General features: G+C 51.1%; 2 protein-coding genes across 2 annotated transcripts; one reads left to right on the top strand and one right to left on the bottom strand.

Annotated features, from left to right (window-relative positions):
- Positions 1-2,840: 2,840 nt before the first annotated feature.
- Positions 2,841-5,694, bottom strand: LOC132071668 (gallinacin-4-like). The gene is made up of 3 exons (XM_059469347.1): positions 5,536-5,694; positions 4,673-4,759; positions 2,841-2,977 (listed from the first exon to the last, which is right to left on the bottom strand). Exons 2-3 carry the CDS (start codon positions 4,728-4,730, stop codon positions 2,841-2,843), a joined length of 195 nt encoding a protein of 64 aa, XP_059325330.1. The 5' UTR covers positions 4,731-4,759; positions 5,536-5,694.
- A 3,817-nt stretch (positions 5,695-9,511) lies between these two features.
- Positions 9,512-15,455, top strand: XKR5 (XK related 5). Its single transcript, XM_059468968.1, has 7 exons — positions 9,512-9,569; positions 10,385-10,568; positions 10,667-10,842; positions 11,895-12,104; positions 12,845-13,014; positions 13,525-13,636; positions 14,342-15,455. The coding sequence occupies exons 1-7, from the start codon at positions 9,512-9,514 to the stop codon at positions 15,391-15,393; spliced, it is 1,962 nt and encodes a 653-aa protein (XP_059324951.1). The 3' UTR covers positions 15,394-15,455.
- Positions 15,456-21,796: the final 6,341 nt, after the last annotated feature.

Genomic DNA, 21,796 nt, shown 5'->3' with positions numbered 1-21,796 from the left:
ATATAATATAATATAATATAATATAATATAATATAATAATTAATTAACCTTCTAATAAAATAGAGTTCTCCTCATCATTCCTTCCTTCATTGGAAATATCTTATTTCTGATATGGGGCAGCCACAGATCCTCTGGACAATACATGAATATGCCTTTGATCCAAACAACTCATCATATTTCATTGTTCTGTCACTCCCCAGTGAGGGACATTGTACAAACTATTTGCAAGTCTGTACCCAGGTGGATCACTACTACTCTGCCCTGGTAGTCAGAGCACTCAGGGCAGCTTCTTAGTTCCTTCACCACTGAAGGAAATCCTGATCCTACAGCTGCAGCCAGAAAAAGGGAAAAGGCCATGCCCCAATTCTTTTTTTAATATCTGCTGAGCTGTCTTGGCATCAAAACTCCAGGAGAGAAGGGAGTGGGAGCAGCTATGTCCAGTAGTCAGGTTCCTTACGGGCTTCATTAAGGGGGCAATTAGCTGCATCTCTATGCTATTGCTCTTTAGCACAGGCATCAGCTTAATCCCTGGAAGTGTCCAAGGCCAGCCTGGACAGGGCTTGGAGAAATCTAGGATAGTGGAAAGTGTCCCTGGTCATGGTGGGTGGGTTGGTTCTATATTATTTTAAGGCCCCTTCCAACCCAAACCATTTTATGATTCTTGGATTCTATGAGTTTGAATGTGTAGAGTGCTGGGGAGATGGGACTGGGATAAGAAGCAGGGAGGAGATGTGGAGCATGGATCCTAGAGGGTTTCAGCCTGTTTCACCCTAAACTGGCTCTTGAAGCCATTGCCCAGCCATAAAGGCAAGGACAGATCTTTGTGGTGGTGAGTTAAAGCATGATGAGCCTGGATTCTGCATGATGGTGGCTACAGGCAGATGAATCTAAAATTACAGGGGCTGAACTCTCCCTGCAAAGTCCTCAGTCCTTGAGCATAAATCTTGTGCCATTCCAGTTTGTGAAACATTCTCCTAGCATGGATTGTGCAAAAATCTCTTAGGACATCAACTGTAAATTGCTGGTTTGGCTCCACTTGGCAACTTCCTGAGGTTTCCATCCAGGGAGATCCCTTGGAGGAGGCTGTTGGCCCAGCTTCCTGCCCTGCACAAGGCTGTGGTTTCAATGGTGCCAGAGGCATTTGCAGAAATACCTGCTTTGAACAGGCCCACAGAGTGAGGGAGCTGGGCCTGTTCAGTCTGGAGAAAACTGAGAGGGAATCTCAACAATCCATATAAACATCCCCAAGGGGTTTCAGACGATGGTGACTGACTCTGTTCAGTGGTGCCCAGCCACAGGATGAGGAGCAATGGCCATAAACTGAAACACAAGAAATTCCACCTCTACTTAAAAAAAAAAAAAAAAACAAAAAAAAAAACAAAACTTCTTTATGTTGAGGGTGGCAGAGCACTGAACAGCTGCCCAGGGAGGCTGTGGAGTTTCCTCTTTGGAGACATTCCAAACACACCTGGATGTGTTCCTGTGACACATGCTCCAGGTGACCCTGCCTTGGCAGGGGAGTTGGACTGGATGATCTCCAGAGGGCCTTCCAACCCTAAAAATTCTGTGATTCTGTGAGGGTGTGCAAATGTTTTGGGGCAGTTCAGGGCATCCAGTCAGTCCTTTGCACTTGGATTGGTTGCTTCCCTTAAAAACTCAGCCACTACTGCTCTTCCCTTCACAGAAACACAGAATGGTTTGGATGGGAAGGGATCTTAAAAATAATCTAATTCCAACTCCCTGCCATGGGCAGGGACACCTTCCACTGTCCCAGGTTGTTCTAAGCCCCATCCAACCTGGCCTTGGACATTTCCAGGGATGGGGCAGCCACAGCTTCTCTGGACACCAAGGATTCCTTGCCAGGACAAGGATGCTCCTGACTGTGCAGAGACAGGAGTTCTCTGAGCAGCCTGCACCTTCTAGGTTTTCTGTTGTGGTCCAGGACAGTTCAGGCTGAATCTCTTGGAAGAGAAGTGATCAGAGGCACAGTGGGGTTGGCCTCTCAAATGTTTCTATAATTGCCTCAAGCAGTGTCACAGGTCGAACTGTGATCTCCTGATTTGCAACTGCAGCCAATATAAATTTTGCAGATTCACTCCAAATTTATGGCAGACAGAAATGGCAAGGGTAAAATCAGACCTCAGATTACCAATTTGTCCTGGTCAGTGTGACTTTAGTTCCCATAACAAAACAATATGCTGTTCCCAGGTCTGAAAGCTCTGGATCAGAAGGTGGGAACCCCAAGTTTTCAGAGCAGATGTGCTGTGAAGTGTCACACTGGAGAAGATTTTTGTGCTCCCAGTGGAAATGGTGACTGATCTCAGTCATGACAGAGAATTCCCCAGCAGGCATGTGTGGAGAACTTGCCAGCACTCACTCAATCAGCAGTCCAAGAGGGGTAAATATTTTGGTGAACTACACATTCCTGGCAGGTTTAAATTAATGTCAGAACACTTGTTTAAAATTTGTTTGTGTACTACACATTCCTTGCAGGTTTAGATTCATTTCAGAATTCTTGTTTAAAATTCTTAATGGAAATAAGACATGGGGAATGAATTACTTTTGGAAATGAATGACAACACCACACAGGGCAGCCATGCAACCTCCCCACCTCTTGCTTTTATTGAAAGGAGAATGATAAATCCTTGGTGGCTGCTGCAACAATTCCTTGAATCCAACGATGGCAAAAGCGATCACTCCTGGGGATTTTCCACAGTTAGCCACACTACAACCTACAGAAAGGAAAGGATCTTCAGAATTATGATTATCAGGAAAATCCTGCTGCTTGGGATTCAAATGATGATTTGGGAAGTCATCTTTGCCCCAGACAAATCCTAAACTTACCACCTACAGCAGCTGTACCCAGAATGACAGGAGCCCAGGTAATCATTGCCACGAGGGCATTTCCCCCTGTGGCAGAAGGTCCCACGATAGCCACACTCCATGTAAGGTCTCCAGGGTCTTGCCAAGCTTCTACCTTAAAAAAGAACAAATAAACAAAGATGGGAGACATTTTATTTCCTGCAGGGATTTGCATTTTGTTTAATCCCTGTGAGCTGACAAGGACGTGACAGTTCACTCCTCAGAGGAGGAGTCTGTGGGCACAACGACCAAGCAAACACTTTAATTCCTTCTTCCCTGCCAAAATAGGATTCCCACATTCAAACTGCCTTTTGGGAATGGCCAGCAGCCTGTGCTATTCCCAGAACAGGTTTTGTCCATGAAGGTGCTAATAGTCAGGGATCAAAACAACCCCAGGGAGCAGACCAGCAATTAGGCAGGAGGTTGCCTGGCCCTGTTTGGTCAATTAATAAAAATGCAAGCCTGGCAGCTGAAGTGTTCTGGATGCACCTGACTGAGTGCACATAAACGAATTAATTCCAGTTTCCAGCTCATCCGTGGAACATTGCAAAGTATTCAGAGAGAGGGGAGCTTGTTCCAGCCAACAGGAAATGGATGTTAAATATGGACAGTGCATCCAGCACATCCCTGCTGGGCTGGATACCCAGCATGTGAGTAGAGTGATACATACACACACAGAAAATCCCAGGGAGTAATAAAGGAGTGGTTTAAAGGGTGAATAAAACACTCCTGGTCTCAAACTAGTGGTCTCTGAGGAATTGTGAGCAGTCTGAGCTCTCAGGAACACTTTTCTTCCCAGATACAGATAAATTTCTGTCTTTAATATACCCAGAAGGTCGTACTGAAAACAGGCCAAACATCCCCTGTGTGTTAAATAAGGACATAAAAAAGACCAAAGGAACACTTTGCCTCTGGGGACTGGCACAGGAAGAGGCCCAGGTAAGAATAACACCAGATAACCAGATAAAATCATAGAATCACAGACTCATTTAGGTTGGAAAAGACCATTAAGATCATCAAGTCCAATTGTTAACTCAGCACTGCCAGCCCACCACTAATCCATGTCCTCAGGTACTACATCCAGATGACTTTTAAATCCCTGCAGGGATATATCTATGACACTTTTCCTACATTTCTGGTCTGCTGCAGTTCTTCACAGCCTTTTCCCATCCTAACTTCCCTATAGGACACTTTCCATCCTGTTCCCACAGAGATCAAAACTCCACCAGCCCCTGCTTGTGCACAGAGCACCCTGCAAATGTGGCTATGCCATTTTCAGGGCTGATATTAAAATACAATCTCTTATTCTGGACAATAGAGTTGGTTTGGGGTTCCAGACAGTTCCTTTTTCTGGATGATAGAGTTGGTTTGGGATTCCAGACTCCTTTGCACCCCCCAACAGACATCATGATTTTGTGCCTCTCCACCTTTAGTCCCAGCTCCTAAAGAAAAGGATATTTGAAGAACATGGGGCCAGATTCCTTTTTCTTTTTTTCTTTGTGGTTTGAGAATACTTGATCATGATTTAATTTGTTTGTTGGGTGACTCAGAGGCAAAGGGATTTAAATACCATTTAAGCCTGCAGGGTTTAATGGGGAAAATACTGGTGCTGAATGGTAATTTTGGAGTTGTCCCTTTCAAGGTGATGCTTGGAGTGTTTGCCTGCTAATTTCATTTCTCATCTGTAATCTCCAATGAGTTCTGATGATTTATGTGAGGATTCTTTGCAGGAGGCAGCTTGGTCACATCCCAAAGGGGACAGGAGAGCTTTGCAAGACACCAATACCTTCTCCTTAGTCCCTCACCTTACCTGCAGCTCCCTGAAATGCCACCAAGAGGAGAACAAGGAGCAAAGGAAGGATTTTCATGGCAGAGGGTGGGCTGGGATCCTGGATCACTGCAGAGAAAGGAGACCAGGATATTGGTTAGAGCCTTGTCTCTCCATAGTCCCAGAAGTGACACAGAGGAATGTTCTTCAAGACCTGAAAGTTACCTAAATGAAGTTATTACACATTTTTGTCATGATTGTGTCTATTGTCCTAAGATTTTCCTGGAGCACACATAGGATCATGGCATATGATGCAAAAAATTCAATCTTCCATGCAAAAAATTCAATTTTATGTCCCCTTTTAATTAATGCATCTAGTGACCAGAAATTTATCCTGGATTTCTCTATAACTGTGATGCATTGCAATAAATTTGATTTGCCTTATGGAAGATAAATTCAGAATTTAATTAATCAATTAATTAATTAATGTTAATTCAGAAAATAAGACAATTTTTACTAGATTTATACAAAACAACCCTATGGGTTTTCTCAAGCTTTTCTACTAAAAAAAAAGAGCAGAAAAAGCAGTTTTCTTCCCGATTAACTCAAAATCCAGCTTCTCCTTATTCTTGCTTAGAGGCTGTTGTTTATTCTTCCCCTAAAGAATTACATTATTTCCAGGATAAATTTTTGAGTATTTGCATTTCCTGCAGCCAACAAAACCTCCTTTCCCTTATCAACATTTGACACCTCTAGAACTGGCTCATGACAGACTGGAGCCACTGCACAGTTAAGGCTGTAAAACAAAACACAGATAAACATGAAAGACGTGAAGTCTCCACCCCATTTAAGAAGGACGAAACCTTTTGAGAGAAGCTGAATAATGAGAATATTTTGGTTGTTACCAGGTAAGAGGAGCTCTAGGCTGGAATCAGGACCAGTGTCAGCCACCTGGATGAAGATGAAGGAGCTGGGTGGGTTTGTGCTGTTCTGGAGGGTGCTGAGGGATGTTTGACCTCCACAGCCTTCTGGTGGCCAATGAGGCTTTGGGAGCTCTGGGGGCACCCAATGAATCCTCTTTGCTGTTGTCCTAAGAGGAACCAAGGTCTGGCTTTCAAACCATTGCGGCATGGCCTCAGGAAATGTGTTGAGATGAGAAAAACCACCCTGGGCCTCCTCCCTTTGAGCAACCCTTTGGCCACAGCAGCTCACTCAAGGTCTCTGTTTCCATCTGTTTTCAGAGGTTTTATATTTCCTTACAAACATGAACAATTTATCATCATAGAAGTAAAATAATCGTCAGCTGGAATGTTAAAATAAAACCCCACCGAACCTATGTTAAATGGGAAATAAGTTCTTCTTTGGAAATTCAGGAAGAGGATTAATGGGCTGTCATTAATTCTACATCATCACTGCTGTTGAGAGGGAAAATCTGGACAATTAAGACCATGGAAAAGATCTGGACTAAGGAATGGTAGGGAGAAAATGAGAGAGGAAAAGAGAAATCAAAGAGTTAAGAATAAAAAAGGAAAAAATGGTTCGGGGTTTTTTCACATTTTTGCACCAAAACATTTTCATTACCAGGTTACCTGCATGGCACATAAGATATTTTATGCCACATCTATTTATGGAAATTATCACAGCCCATGCCCAGCAATTTTAGTTTTATTGTCTTTATTCTCTTGCCATGGGCAGAAGAGTTCTCTGAGCACATCATCCTCCTTTCTCACCAAAGATTTCTCCAATGGCTTCCTGCTTTTTACAGACATTTCTACAAGTTCAGGTGCCTGTTGCAAAGGGATCTTCACTTCTCTTTTATCCTTCTTTCCTCCTTGAACCGGCCCCATTCCGTGGGAGGTGCCGTTCTCTGGAGCTGAGCTCATCCCTGGGCTCGCCCGTCGTGCCCTGTAGGGATTTTTCTTAGATCTCTTTGTTTTCTTTCCCAATCAAAGCAACTATTTCACGGAGGCTTCCAGCACAGCCTTGTCAGCAGCTTTCAGCCTGCCCTCAGGCTTCTTGTTTCTCTGGGCTGCTCCTTTGGGTGCTTTTCTTTCCTCATTTTTGCTTTTTTTTGAGGTCAAATACATGTCGAACGTGCTTGGTCCCACAACGTGGTTACACATAATTGTGCTGTGGTCACTTTTACACAGCAGCTCCCACAAACAGCTTTGGAATTGGAATTTGCACTTAATCCAGGAAGGCAAATGTTCTTGTGGATGCCAGGACCAGCTGCTCTAAGAATCACCATTGTACAGCAATAAAAATGTACATTTTACAGAGGAAAAATCTAATGTCTGCATTGCCTGGCATCATCCACAATCACCTGTCAGACCTGCTCTGCTGCATCACCTCAGGCAAGGGAAGGACCTGCAAAAAGTGTGCCCAGGTCCCCAAATCCTTTAGGGCAGGGCTGTTGCTGGAACCCTTCCCTGAGTTGTTGTGAGGTGTTGGCAGACAGATGTGCAGCCAAACATCTGGGCTGAAAAATGGCTCAGCACATGAGGAACAGCTGGGTCTGTGTGATGTCACCTGTGGGCAGCTCACCTGGAGAACCACGCCCAGGTCTTGGGGTCCCCAACACAAAAAAGACTTTGAGCTGCTGGGGAGAGTCCAGAGGAGGCCATTGAGATGCTCCAAGGGCTAAAGCCATTCCTAAGGACAGCTTCCACCAGATCACATTCCTCCAAGCCCTGTCCAGCCTGGCCTTGGACACTTCCAGGGATCCAGGGGCAGCCACAGCTTCTCTGGGCACCCTCACAGCCAAGAATTCCTTCCCAAATTCCCATCTATTCCTGCCCTCTGCCAGTGGGAAGCCATTCCCTGTGTCCTGTCCCTCCACGCTGTCCTGGTTTGAAAAGGAATTGAGTTTTTGGGATGCTGTGGTCAAACCAAAATACTCACTTCCTTTTCAAACCAGGACACTTGCCTTGTCCCAAATCCTTCTCCAGCTCTCCCTTTAGGCCCTGGAAGAGGCTCCGAGGTCTCCCTGAATCTTTCTCTTCTCCAGGATGTTGCTTTTTTGGAGACACGAGGAATTTTTTAGCAAAAGAGGCTCCTGGGTGCTGCAATCCAGCAGAGAAAAGTGCAGCCAAACTGGTGGCTGGGAGGCAGCCAGAGCAACTGGGAGCTGGCAGAGGAGCTGGGGAGGGTGTCTAGCTCTGGGAATATCTTCTGGAAAGCCTTCTGGCTTCCTCCCTCTCTGCCTGGCAAAGCTCTGGGGTGATGATGGCACAGGATTTATTCCTGGCTTGGAACACAGGAGGAGAGACTGAGGAGAGACAGCTGAGACTCCTCAGGGTGGGAATGATGGTGACGGAGGGCAGGAGGGATGAGATGATGAGGTTCACATCTTCTGTGGGTGACAAGAAAGGTCACATAATGCCTGCATGGACCCTGGCAGATTGCTCACTGCTGAATTTGCAAAATTGGTTCTTCCCCATCCCACTCTCAGGTCTGGAAGAGTCTTTGGTGCCCATTAGAGGCTGAGTTGTGCTTTGTATGCTGAAAATTGGGTTTTCTAGGAATGGGCCACATGGTGTTTGCAGTTGTGGAGGACAGAGACAGCCAAGGCTAAGCTTCACTTGGCTCCAGAGCCCTCATTACACCCCTGACTTTATTAAAATGCTTCGCTGGAGATGGGCCCAGCAGCCCAACATCATTAATTAATGAAACACAAATAGGGGCAGGGCAGTGAGACAGGAGGAAAAGTGGGTTGTCCTTTACACCCAAAGGGCTCCTAGACCCAATCAGATGGATTTGAGGATGCAAAGATGCCAAATTCCTGGTAAAAAGCAGTGCTGGAGACCCACAGAGAGCCTGGGGATGCTCCCATGAGTAGGGAAACCAGGCAAGGACATTTCTGAGCAGTTTGGTGGCTACTGTTATACAGCAGACCCTGGGCTTTATTGCCAGAGTTGCAAAAGAAAAACCAAACAAAAACAACCTTAATAAAATTTAAAAGAGCAACAGTAAATGTATTAAAGTCTTGGAAAACAGGTACATCCAACAGCTCAGCTGATGTACAAAGTTTTGGGAGCTTCCTGCAGAATACTGCAAAAACCACCAAAACCAGAGGTGATATTTTGCCTTAATTAAACCCCTTTTTGTGGCTTTTCCTGTAGTGACCTGCTGGGAATTTATTTTCTATAAAGATATCAGGGCTGGAGGCTGCCGGGCTGGAAATTGGGATAAAAAGCAAATGCACACCAGAGGGCTCCTGCAAGCTCGGATGCTCGGGATCCCATTTCACAGCGGTTTCATCTCTGTGGCGAGGCGGGAAAACAGCGGGATTAGTTCATGGCTCTGTGCACGCCATGTCCCAGCTGCCACCTAGTGTCATCCCCGCCACACGGGGACATCGCGGGCACGGGGGACATCGGGGTGGGCGTGACCGGTGCACAACAATTGGGGACACATCGGGGTGGGCTTGTGCCAGCGAACAACAGCACAGGGAGCAATGGGATGGGCTTGAGAGGTGCTGAAGAACTCAGGGGACATCGGGATGGGCTTGTGACAGTGCACAAGAGCCCGGGGGACATCAGGATGGGCTTGTGCCACCGCACGGGGGACATCGGTGAGGGTTTGTGACACCGCACAACAATTTAGGGGGTACGGGATGGGCTTGTGGCAGAGCACAGCAGCTCCAGGGGTCTCGGATGCTCGGTCTCTGTGTCCCCAAGCCCCCGGGGGTGGCGCAAGCACCGTGATGTCACACTGCCCGGGGAGGGGACACTGGGGGAGGTGCCCGGTGAGGGAGGGCGGAGCGGGACTGGCCCCGGCGGCTCCTTCCTCCTCCTCCTCCTCCTCCTCCCTTTCCTCCCACCACCACCTCCTCCTCCTCCTCCCTTTCCTCCTCCTCCTCCTCCCCGTCCTGCTCCCAGGATGCGCGGGGCCGTGCCCAGCCTCAGCCTGACGCTGCTGGCGGCGGAGAGCGGCGCCCGTGAGTGAGCGCGCAGGATGCGCGGGGGATGCGCGGGGGCGTGCGGGGCTGCGCTCGGGCGGAGGGGAGGGAGAAGGCGGGTGGGATGCTGGAAAGGCGGGTGGGATGCCGGAAAGGCGGGTGGGATGCTGGCAGTGACGCCTTTGCGGCCATCCCGGGGATCCCGAATCCCCTCCGTGTACCGGGGAGAGGGGGGGGTTCATCCCTGCGCCCCGCGCTTGGGGAGATGCGCGGTTCTGCTCCCGGCATCCCCGCGGGCCCAAAATCCTCTTGGATTTTTTTTTTTTTTTTCATATTTGAAAAATGGACATTTTAATTTATTTATTTATTTGTTTATGTTGGAGCCCGAGCTTTTTATCAGAGCTTTCCTGGGGGCCGGGCCCCTCGGTGGCTGTGGCTGCGCCTCAGCTGACAACGCCACCGGGAGCCGGCAGCTGGAGATAAGCCCAGGAGAAGGGCTGGGAGATGGAGTTCTGGCGGGAATGGCTTTAAACTGACAGAGAGCAGGTTTACGTTGGATATTAGGAGGAAATTCTTCCCTGTGAGGGTGGGGAGGCCCTGGCACAGCGTGCTCAGAGATGCTGTGGCTGCCCCTGGATCCCTGGAAGTGTCCAAGGCCAGGCTGGATGGGACTTGGAGCAACCTGGGATAGTGGAAGGTGTCCCTGCCCATGGCAGGGATGGAATGAGAGAAGCTTTAAGTCCCTTCCCACCCAAACCAATCTGGGATTCTCTGGTTATGAATGTCACCACTCAGTTGCTGGGGGGGGGTGTGGCTGTGTCATCCCTCATCACCGCCTCTCTGCCCTTCTCCAGGGCTCTGTGCCATCATCCACTACCTTGTCCGGGGCCAGCTGGGCTGGTTCGGGCTCACCATGGCCTGCCTGGTGCCCGGCTATGCCGCTCAGCTCCTCAGCATCCTCTGGTTCCGGGCAGACGGACACGCACCCGGCTGCTGCCTCCTGGCGCTCCACCTCCTGCAGCTGGGCCTCTGGAAGCGGTGAGAGACACTCCCCGCCATCCACCCACCCCCCACCCGGCTGCAGCCCCAGATTTCCTCCAAGCAGCGTGGGCATCCCGTCACGGTGGCTCTTGCAGGTACTGGGATGTTCTGCGGGCGGCGGCCAAGGCGGGCGGCGGTGCCGGGGAGCTGCTGGCTCAGCTCGGGGATGTTTGTGTGCTGCGGCTCCTGGAGGCCCTGCTGCAGACCCTGCCTCACCTCCTGCTCCAAGCCTATGTGGTGGTGGCCGTGGACCCAGCAGGCTTCATCCCTGGTGAGTTCCCCGGAGGATGGTTCAGGAGTGAGGGATGTGTGTGCCCTCCCTGGAGGGATGTGCTGCAGAGGGACTGGGAAGCCTCAATGAATAGCAGCAGGGAAATGCCTGGCTGAAAGATGTGCTGTGGCTGAATGCAAAGGTGGCTGCTTTGCCCCAAAGGTGAATTTTCAGATGTGCAAAGAGGGAGGTTGCAGTGTGGAGTCACAGCATGTGCAAGGTCACACTTGCTCATTGTCCATCTCTGGTCCGATGGCAGTGACTGGGCTGGAGCTGCCCTGGGGCTGCAGAGCTCTGTCCATGGAGACAGAGGGTGTCCACAGGGAGATACTCAGAGAGTACTCTGGATGCTCAGAGAGTATCCACAGGGAGATGCTGAGCATGGAGAGACCAGATTTAGGAGGACTTAGTTGAAATTCTCTAGTTTCATCCCTGGTAACATTCAAGTCAGGTTGCAGTGTCACTGTTGAGTCAGGAACGAAATGAAGTGACACATTAACTCTCTACTTTAACATAAACTCACACATAAACTTTAACTCAGGCTAATCCCAAGTTTATTGCAAACCCATTCCTTTTTGTACCCTGTTCTGATACAGGTGGACCTGACTGGTCATTTAATCAACACCCTGTCACCATTGGCTAATTAAGAAGACACCCTTTGGTAAACATCTTATGAGAAAACAACTGTTTAAAACACCAGCTGCAAGATTGTTTTAGTTCTTTCTCTCAGCCTTCTCAGAACTCCTCAGAACAATTCCTGGGAAAGTTTATCTGACTTTCTCTCTCTCTGACCAAACTGTCACAACCACAGGACAGGGCTCTGAGCAACCTGATCTGGTGGAAGGGGTCCCTGCTCATTGCAAGGGACTGGGCTAGATGGCCTTTAAGGTCCCTTCTGTGATTCCTTGATTCTGTGATTCACTTGGCAGGATCGAGGGGTGTCTGGCTTGTATGGGAGTGCTGTGCTGCCAACACCTCCTTAACACAGAGAATTGTCCCTGCTGTGCATTTGGGCCTCCATCAGAGCCCTGACTGCCCCTGTCCCCACACAGGTGTCAGTGCAGGGCTGTCCCTGCTGTCCCTGGCCTGGGCTTTGGTCTCCTACAGCCACTTCACCTTCCTGATGAAGCCTGGACACCTGAGCCCACCAGCTGCTGTCATCCTGTGCCTGCTGCTCTGGAGGACAGGGATGCTGGGCACCCGGGTGCTGGCCCTGGTGCTCTTTGCCAGGCTCTATTCCTTCTGGGTTTTTGCTGTGGCAGGTAAGACCTGAGATCCTGTTCCCCACATACCACCCCAATGTTCTCGGGTTTTATGTTGCTGAAATGGCTCCTGAGGTATTAAAGAGTCTTTTTTCCCATCCCCGCAACCAAAGAAGAAGTCGAGATTCCTCAGCTCTGGTTTTTAGGGTTGTTTATTTTCTCTTATTTATTACATTCTTTTTCAGACCTGCTGAGGTCTGTCTGGCAGGTCAGGTTGAGGCACACTGACTGCCCTTGGGGCAGTGTTATCTTTTTATACTAAAAACTACATGTACTTTATTTACAATAATTTTCCAATACGTATCACCTATGTGAGACAGTCTGTCTCTACTTTAAACCAATCCAAAAATGTCGCCATCACAGCAGAAGATGAAGGGCAAGAAGAAGGAGAAGAAGGACAAGACACACCCAGATTCCTCCATCTTGCCTCTTGAACCCTCATTTTAAAAATCCCAAAATTCTCCTTTTTCACCCTGTGATGAATTCACTAACATTCTACTCAAACCCTTGTGGCTTGGAAATCTTCACACAAAGTTGATAATTGCTTCCATGGGTTAAAATTGAAGGCACAGGTGTTTTTTACTCCATGCCAAGGTCTCTGAGCCCCCTGGCAGAGTCTTGAGCCATCCAGGGCAGCCAGAGGAATGTCCTGGGTTCTGACACAATGTCAGCCCTGCCATGCTCAGGTTTGCAGCCTCTCCTGGGCATGGCTTTGCACTTCCAGTCCTTTCTCCCTGCAGGGGTGCACTGGCTGCTCATGTCCTTCTGGCTGGGGGCCCAGCAGACAGATATTGTGACCCAGCCGTGCCGCTGGAGGCTCTTCAACTGCCTGCTGGGAGCTGTCTACATCTTCTGCTACATCAACGTCCGCCCCGGCCCCTCCAGGACCAGGGTGGCCGTGTTTTATGCCGTGAGTACCTGGAATTGTTTTGTATTCTGCATGGATGAAGCTGATGGGGATGAGCAACAGCTTCAGACTCTCCATTTTCACCTCTCACATCACCACTTGCTCAAAATCCAGAGATTTGCTGTGTCCTGACAAAGCCGCGTGGTCACCAAGGTGGATGTGTCTTCTGCACTGAGTTTGATTCCTGTCAATGGTAAAAAAGTAGGTGAAGACCTTGCAGAAAGTTCATGGTTTGGCAGCTTTTGTGTTTTAAGTGATAAATTAGGTGCAAAATATAACAGAAGTGCTCAAGGCCAGGTTGGGTGGGGCTGGGAGCAACCTGGAGTGGTGGAAAGTGTCCCTGCTCATGGCAGGGAGTGCAATAGGATGAGCTTTAAGGTCCCTTCTGACCCAAACCACTCCGTGATTCTAAGAATCCATGCAAATCTGGAAAATGTGTGTTTTCTGTTGTGAGAGGCACATCTAAAACCATCAGAAGGATATAATGATGAGTATCTTCCCTCTGCCTTGCAGATAATGCTGATGGAGAACACGCTCCTGCTGCTGTTGGGCACCCGGTTCCTGCAGGTAGAGCTGAGGAACAGCCTGACTGTGACTGGGGCTGTCATGTCAGGGTCTTTAATAGGTAAGAACATTGATTTTAGAGCCTGGATTGCACATTTTTAGAGTAGTTTCAGGAAATGAGCATCCAGCCTCCTGTCCCAAGTCCCTCTCCAGATCTCCTGGAGCCCCTTTAGGCCCTGAAGGGGCTCTGAGCTCTCCCTGAATCCTTCTCTTCTCCAGGTGAGCACCCCCAGCTCTCCCAGCCTGGCTCCAGAGCAGAGGGGATCCAGCCCTTGGAGCATCTTTGTGCCAAGCAGTGCCATATTTTCCCAGAGGGATGGGGGCAGAGGGAAGTTGTGCAACTCCCCAGACCCTCAGATCAACCATGTTAAAAAATGGGATGGAAAAGGAGCAATTCCTGTGGTCTTGGATGAGTTTAGGGTAAAAGTAGGAAGCTGTCTTAGAAACTTGCTGGTTTAAAGGCCAGAGGATGGGGATGCTGTACATGGAAGGTTTCTTTCATCACACATCTCTCTGCTTTCAGTCTGCAAATTAATCCAGATTAAATTTGGGGTTGAGTGTGCACTTCCTTTGCCAAAATCTGCTCAAGTGGGATTCTTGCATCCCCATAAATGCTGGAAAGATGTGCTGTTCATACACCTGATTCTCAGCAGCATCTTTGCAGAGTTCCTGTTGATCTGGAGGTGCCTCAAGGTCTGGCCTCTTCTCCACAGCTGACCAAAATGCTGCTGGGACTCCTCAGTGACACTTTTCTGCTCCTTTCCAGGTGTCACAGCTCTGGTGATTTACTACAGCCTGCTCCACCCCAAGTCCACAGAGATCTGGCAGGGATTCCTGGAGACAATGTGCAGTCCTGCAGCAGCTGGGGATGAGGAGGGGTCTGGAGAAAGCTCCCAAGCTGAGCAGAGTTCAGGGACTTTGGCAGATGAGGAGTCCTTGCCAGTGGAAGGGACCAAGACAGAGCCCCAAAAGGAGACCAGCTCATCACTGTTGCAGTCCAAGGGGGGTTTCGAGGACAGCTGGACAGACCATCACCACTGGCTGCTGGTGAAGCTGGCCTTGAAGACAGGAGATGTGTCCGTGATCAACGCAGCTTTCGGGGATGGCGGCGTGGGAGAGGCTTTTCCTGGAGGATGGATGATGGGGAAAGCCCCTGGAGCTGAGCCTGGGGCAAACCTTTCCCTCCCCATGAGGGACATCCCTCCCTCTGGACTGGCAGTGGGGAATGGAGGAGGCATCAAAGCCAGTGCTGGTGCTCTGGGAGTGGCACAGGAGGATGGAGCAGGGCAGGAGCCTGATTTTCCCCCATCCACATCCCACCCCATTGGCTTCTCCCCGGATTCCACCGAGAGCTCCTCTGTGTATTTCAGTGCAAGTGCAGGAGGCATCATCTCCCCTGGGACAGGGACAGCCACAAGCATGGCTCTGGTGCAAAGGGACAGCAAAGCTCAGCCTCCCCCAGGCTGCCTGGGAGAAGGAGGAGGAGGAAGAGGAGGGGATTCATCCCTTGGGATGCCCAGCATCAGCCCAATCCTGGGCGCTTGTGCCCACAAGTGTCTGCAGAGAAGCTCTTCCTTCGGCAACACGGGCAGCTGTGGGGTGGCAGGTTTCCCCAAAGAGGGCTCAGAGCCCACGGGGACAGAGGGTGCCCTTGTGGGGTGCCAGCACCTTTGGGACACCCACCCTTGTGGCCCGCAGGGGACTGTGGTGAGGAGCAAGCTGAGGTCACCGTGCTTCACCTCCACCCCCAAGGCCGGCCCTAAATGCTCCCAGCGAGGACTGGGGGAGCTGGGAGAGGGGACAGACCAGTCTGGGTGACCAGAGTGACCCTGTAAATGTCACCTTGGGCCAGCCTTGGGGTGGCTGTCTCATCAACAGGGCACGGCAGGAGGTGGTGGGACAAAGACTGTCCCCACAGTGCCCCTGCCATGGGGCAGAGTGCTCTTCCATCACTGGGACATCACCTTTCCTCTCAGTACATCTTCTAGAGGCAGTCTTGAAGAACTTCAAAAGCCTTAAAAAGCCCTGAAAGTCCAGGGCTGGTTATTTATTGAGCTAATTTATGTCACAGACCTACCAGGAGGCTGGAGCCTCCTGTCTTTGGTGTATTTGTGACAATGACTTGAGGTGTGTCCTTAAACCAGTGCCTGCACAAGCTGCTGGCCTGACCCAGTGTGGAGATCTGGTTGCTGTCTCCAAGGGCTGCAGTGCTGGCCAAAGCAGTTTTCTCAGGACAAATAAGTGCCTAAATCAGAAAAATGATTCTGGGTTTTACTCTTGGATGTCCTTTCTGGGCAGAGTAAGGCCTCAAGTAAGGCTCAGCATTGCTTGATTGTTTTTCCCCACCAGGTTTATCTTGAGGCCTTTGCCAACTCCATTTTTGGGATCACATAGGATTGCAGATTCTCTTTCTGCTGCAGACCAGAACCTCAGAACCTGGAATTACAACCAAAGCCATGTCCTGCTGCTTGCCCACTGTCTTGCCTCCTCAAGTGTTTTTTTCTCTCCAGCCTCCTTCCAGCTGAAGATCACAGGACCCCAGAATTATTTGGGTTGGAAGGGACCTTAAAGCTCATCCAGTTGCAACCCCCTGCCACATGCAGGGACACCTTCCACTAGACCAGGTTACCAGGTTATAATCCACATTTGACTGGATGCTTTCATCTAAATTTAGGCCAAATCTCAAACCAGTTCTACCCCCACCATAAAACCCACAGTGCAAGCAGGGTTTATTTGTGTCAGGAGCTAAAACCATCAATACCATGGTCTCAGAAATAGCCAGTGCTTCCCCCCAGGCTGGCTGGGCATGGATTTGTGCCCAGGGCACAGGTTTTTGCCCAGGACATGGCTTAACATGTTAATTGAGGTGTGATCAGCTGGATTCACCACCAGGCTCCTGAGAGCCAGCTGGAGCACATCTGTCTGTGCTCTCCAGATGTTGTCCTGCTGTGGGCAGGACTCTGCTGCTGCCACAGGGTAGGAAAGGCAGCAGGGAGGGCACAGGCATGTGATGGATTATTTAAAAAAAGCTTCCATGATGCATTCACTGCTCAGGGCTGACCCAGCCAGATGTTCCCTTGGGGCACAGAAAACCCAGTTGGTGCTGAGTATGGAGTGAAGCCACATTCCAAGGGGATGAAGGCTCCCTGTCTCCATCTGGACCCCAGCCCCCTGTGCTGTGCCTGTGCTCTGCAGGCAAGAGCAGTTCCAGTGGCTTTTCCAGAGCCCTTCTCATTGTGTGGATCACAGAGAAGGCAGCAGTGCTGCCAGGCCATTGCAGGAATTTTTATCTAGCTTGGTTTTCTACTTTTGATAATATATAATTATGCTTGAAAACACCCCAAACCAGCCTTTGCTGTGTCTGTGTCTTGTGTTGGGGGTGAAAATAAGTGTGGAGGAGTCTCTCTTCCAACTCTTGGCTCTTGCAGCCCCAGGATGAGTTGTTTGTTGGGATTTCCAGTGGGAGGGTAGAGAAGGGACATGGGCAACAGGATCTGGGGAATGAAATGTGTCAGGGAACGTTAAGGCTAGGTGTTAGAAAAAGATTCAGCCAGCATGAAACTGTCCTACAGGCCAGTCAGAAAGGTAACAGACAATTTTGAGAAAGTAAAGAATACTTTTGAGCATGAGAGTCAGGAATAAATGCAATTAAATGTCATTTGATTTCTCAGAGCACATCCACAGTGCAGGGGTGCACCATGAGCTGATACCTCTGACCTCAGATGAGGAAATCCTGGATAGATCAAGGAGTGGCAAAAGAGAAGGGGGAATCTGGGGACAGAGAGTGCATGAGGACTGGGTAGGGATGAGGGTGTTTGTGTGAGGGATCTGTTCCCACAGCTTTGCTCCCTGATGATGAGAGTTGGTCATTGGTGAGCCATGCTCCACTTTCTCCTTGGGAGCAATGTGAAATCAGGTGGGATAATGTGGATTGTCTGTCCTTAAAGGTTTCCAGCCTGTGTGAGAGCCCTGTTGCACCCAGGGTCCAAGTCCTGTGTGCTGGTACAGTCCCAGCACTGAGCCACAGGTCTCTGCCTGTAGAAATAACCTGTATTCAATCACAGAATCCCAGAATGGGTTGGGTTGGAAGGGACCATAAAGATCATCTCATTCTAATCCCCTGCCATGGGCAGGGACACCTTCCACCATTCCGGGTTGCTCCAAGCCCCATCCAGCCTGGCCTGGGACATCTCCAGAGATGGGACAGCCACAGCTTCTCTGGGCACCCTGTGCCAGGGCCTTCCCACCCTCACAGGGAAGGATCTCTTCCCTATATCCCATCTAAGCCTATTCTTTAGGGAATTCTAAAGCCCTGTTTGAAGTAGGAGGACTCCAGCAGCAAATCACAGCTTCAGATTCCCCACCCTTTCCATTTTCTGTGGCCCAAAGATCTGGTGCACCTCCAGATTTTTCCCAATGCTGCCAGACTGGGAAAATCACACTGGGGAGGAGTTTCTCCCCAAAACTTCTTGTCCCTTTGCCACCAGAGGGAGATGCTGCTCAAGCTCTAGATACCCTCCAGTGCCTGTGTTATGGAATCATTCAGGTTGGAAAAGCTCTGAGCTCATCCAGTCCAACCATTCCCCAGTGCTGCCAAGGCCACCACTAACCCATGTCCCCATGTGCGACATCCACATGACTTTTGAGTCCCTCCAGGGATGATGACTGGAGAGGTGAGGGAGGTACAGGACTGATGCTGCTGTGGCATTGCACTGGGAGCCAGTGGGAATGAAGTGGGGAGCTCTGGGATACTGGTGGTGGAGTGCACAGTGAGCTCCTGGAGGAATGAGACCATGGCTGTGGGCATCTCCTTTTCCTTCCCAGGCATCACTGGGCCATGGGGAATGTTTGAAAATCACTGTCAAGGTCTTGCCCTCTTCAGAAGAGTCACTGACCTGTAAATATCCCGTGGTGCCTTCATGTCCAAAGGTATGTGTGGGAGGGAAAATGTCCCAGATCACACTGGATGCACAAGGGGACCTGGGGGTTTGGTGGAAGTGGCTCCAGCTGTCACCACCATGGTGCTGAGTCCTGATTTTGGTGCTATATCCTTGGAGCTGTGTCCAGGTGGGTGACCTGGTCACTCCACACTCTGGTTTGTCCTCAGATCAACCCTTGGGGTGCACAAATCCCACAAATTCCCTGTCACTACTCTGTGTGGAGCAACATGGAGACCTGGGCCAGTCCAAACCCAGGATGGAAAAGATGGCAGAGGGGCAATGGACCAACTGCTCCTGGCAACCTACTGATGTTCATCTTCCAAATATCCCAAATGCTTGAGGAGATCTGGGCAGATCCTCTTCTCCTTCTGCAGCATCTCCCATGAAGCTGTTTTTGGATGGGGAGTGATCCTGAGCTAGGCCAGGATCTGCTCAGCTTTTGGAGGTGCTCATCACCAAAGTTTGGGCTTCAGCCACTCACTGAAGGGCTGGAGCAAGAGGATATCTCCATCCACTGCACTTGGACAGATTGTCCAGTGCTTTTGCCTGCTCTGGAATAGAAAATTTCTGCTAATTTGCCTCCTGTGAACCTTTTCTTTTCCATTTTGTTTCTTCTTTAGAGAGGTGGAGGGTCATGTCCCAGCCCAGGAGAGCTCAATGCCACAGGTGAGAGGAGCTCTCAAGGGCAACATGGGAGCAGGAACCAAGCATGAATTTTGACAATGCAGGGAGTGACCCAAGGGCTCCCCAGGAGAACTGGCTGTGCCACTCTGGTGATGTGGAAAAAGGAGCAATCAGGCAGGAACAGAGGCTACGTCCCTAAGAAATTAAACAATAGCCAGGCAAGTGCCTGGGCTTGGGAACGTGGCTGTCCTGACTGCTGGCACTGTCCCCTTGGCTTGTCACTCTGGTCCCTCTTTCAAGGTGAAATAAAATAAAGCAGGATGGAGTTGTACCAACAGTGTGGGGCAGCAGCCTTGCCCCAGCCCTGCTGGGATCTCACCTTCCAGCAGCCCAATCCCTAAGCATTGTCCATGGGTGCCTGGTTTTGTGAAAAACATTCCCTCCAGCTCCAAAATGATGTAACACCACCCCACTCCCCACCCCCTCATCAGAAAAGATTTCCCCAGAAAAACCATCTTTTCACTTGAAACAACATTGAACCACAATACTTGGACCTTACAGAAAATAGAATTATTTGCCCTGGGGCTGTTGTTATTTGTCTGGGTTTTTTTTCCCAAGCTGAAACTTTGGTTATTTTTTCCCCCCTTTAATTACATTTGGTTTGCTGCAAATCCCTTTCTGGTGCCTTCAGTGTTCCTGTAAAAGGCAGGGCCCAGGCTGCAGCTCTGTGCCCATGGCTCCAAGGCTAAACAATACCACAGAGGGGGGGAGCAGAGGGTAAGCCCAGCTAATCAGGACTTGCCTAATAGGACTGAGTGCTTAATGAGAACCCAGGGACTCTGCTTCCCCAGCTGGATTTGGCTGGAGGAAAATGCTTTGTGCTCTCAACACCAGGTTTGAGACGGCTCAACTCTCTCAGATGTGCTGGAGCAGTGTTTTCTCCCTCTTGTAAATCCATCCTCTTTGGACACAAGACAGATCTGTGAGGATTCAGGGATGCTGGAGGAGCTGAACAAGACCCTGGAAGCAGAAGGATCCATGTTTTGCTTGAAGGGAGATATTTCAAATCAAAACACTGTTTATACCTTGATTTTCCTAAGCAAAGCCACCAAAGGGCCCTGTCTGCTCCCCTCATGTCCTTGGAGCTCCCTGAGGAGCTTTGGGGGGATTTTAGGGATTGACTTCAATAAGTAACACCAAATGTTCCACTGTTTTGCCATGGAGACCTGTTCAGATTGTCTCTGTCCCCACTGCTACAGCCCCAGATTGAGCTGGGGTGTGGTTTTGGGAAGGGGGTGGGACAGGGAAGGCACCTCAGGCCTTTCCCTGGTTAATGAGGGAGATTTGGGGTTCAGCACGGGGACTTTGGGATGCAGAGCAGGGTGTCAGGGGGTTGCAGGGTGTGCACAGGTGGGTGGGTGCTGGGACACAGGTGGGTGCTGGGCGCATGGGAGCCCAGATGTGCAGGGTAGGGGGGTGCAGCTGTGGGTGCAGATGTGGGAGGTTGCCTGCACACAATCGGTGGGTGCAGATGCAGGTGTGCATCCCCACATACACAACAGTGGGTTCAAGCGTGGGTGGCTGTCCAGATGTGCACAGCACCAGGACACAGATGTGAGGTGGGTGCCAAAACCAGCGTGTGCCTCCACCCACTTTGGAGTGCTAGGGTGTGTGTGGGGCAAGTGGGAGCCGTGACCAGAGCTGGGTTCTCTCTCTGGTGCCGGGATAGGTCATGGTTCGGTGCTAGGTCCAGGGCTGTGCTGAGCTGTGGCAGGGCTGGATCCAGGTCCGGGGCTTGGTCCCGGGAAGGGTCCATGTCTGTGTCCATAGCCGGTGCCCGTCTTGGCTCTCGGTCTGGATCCACATCCGAGCTTTCCATCGTGTGCTGGGTCCAGGTCCCGGGGCGGGCCTGGTGCTGGGTCCGTGTCCAGGGCTGGGCTGAGGTCCCGTGCCGGTACTGGGGCTGGGTCCAGGTCCGTGTCCGTGCCCAGGTCCGGTCCGGCTCGGGGGCGGGCTCGGGTGCTGGGTCTCGGTTTGGGTGCGGGCCCGTGGCTGGGTGCGGGTCCGGCTCTGTGACCTGGTCCCGGTGCTGCTCGGTGCCAATGCCAGCCCCGGTCCTGGTGCTGGTCGGAGCGGTGCCGGTGCCGATGTCATTCCCGGTGCTGGTCGGAGCGGTGCCGGTGCGGGCCGTGGCGGTGCCGGTCCCGGTCCCAGTGAGGGCCGGGGCGGTGCCGGTTCCCGTTGCCGGCCCCGGTGCAGTGCCGGTGCTGGGTCCGGTCCCTGTGTGGGCCGGGACGGTGCCGGTCCCGGTGCTGTTCTCGGTGCAGGCCGGGGCGGTGCCGGTGCCGTTCTCGGTGCGGGCCGGGGCGGTGCCGGTCCCAATGCTGTTCCCGGTGCGGGCCGAGGCGGTACCGGTCTCGTTCCCGGTGCGGGCCGGGGCGATGCCGGTGTCGGTCCCGGTGCGGGCCGGGGCGGTGCCGGTGCCGGTCCCGTTCCCGGTGCGGGCCGGGGTGGTGCCGGGTCCGTTCCCGGTGCGGGCCGGGGCGTTGCCGGATCCGGTCCCGGTGCGGGCCGGGGCGGTGCCGGTCCCGGTCCCGGTGCGGGCCGGGGCGGGGTCGCCGCCGGGGCCGAGCGGAGCCGGGCGGGCGCGGGGAGGG

The sequence above is a fragment of the Ammospiza nelsoni genome, chromosome 3, assembly GCF_027579445.1.
Source record: "Ammospiza nelsoni isolate bAmmNel1 chromosome 3, bAmmNel1.pri, whole genome shotgun sequence".
Taxonomy (NCBI): domain Eukaryota; kingdom Metazoa; phylum Chordata; class Aves; order Passeriformes; family Passerellidae; genus Ammospiza; species Ammospiza nelsoni.
This window is presented reverse-complemented; position numbering and strand designations above follow the sequence as displayed.

Excerpts from the sequence above, each read along its gene's own strand:
- LOC132071668 (XM_059469347.1), bottom strand. The coding sequence starts at position 4,730 with ATGAAAATCCTTCCTTTGCTCCTTGTTCTCCTCTTGGTGGCATTTCAG. Across the intron at positions 2,978-4,672 it reads GGCATTTCAGGGAGCTGCAG|GTAGAAGCTTGGCAAGACCC; the intron begins GTAAGGTGAGGG and ends TTCTTTTTTAAG.
- XKR5 (XM_059468968.1), top strand. The coding sequence starts at position 9,512 with ATGCGCGGGGCCGTGCCCAGCCTCAGCCTGACGCTGCTGGCGGCGGAG. Across the intron at positions 10,843-11,894 it reads CCCAGCAGGCTTCATCCCTG|GTGTCAGTGCAGGGCTGTCC; the intron begins GTGAGTTCCCCG and ends GTCCCCACACAG. Across the intron at positions 13,637-14,341 it reads CATGTCAGGGTCTTTAATAG|GTGTCACAGCTCTGGTGATT; the intron begins GTAAGAACATTG and ends GCTCCTTTCCAG.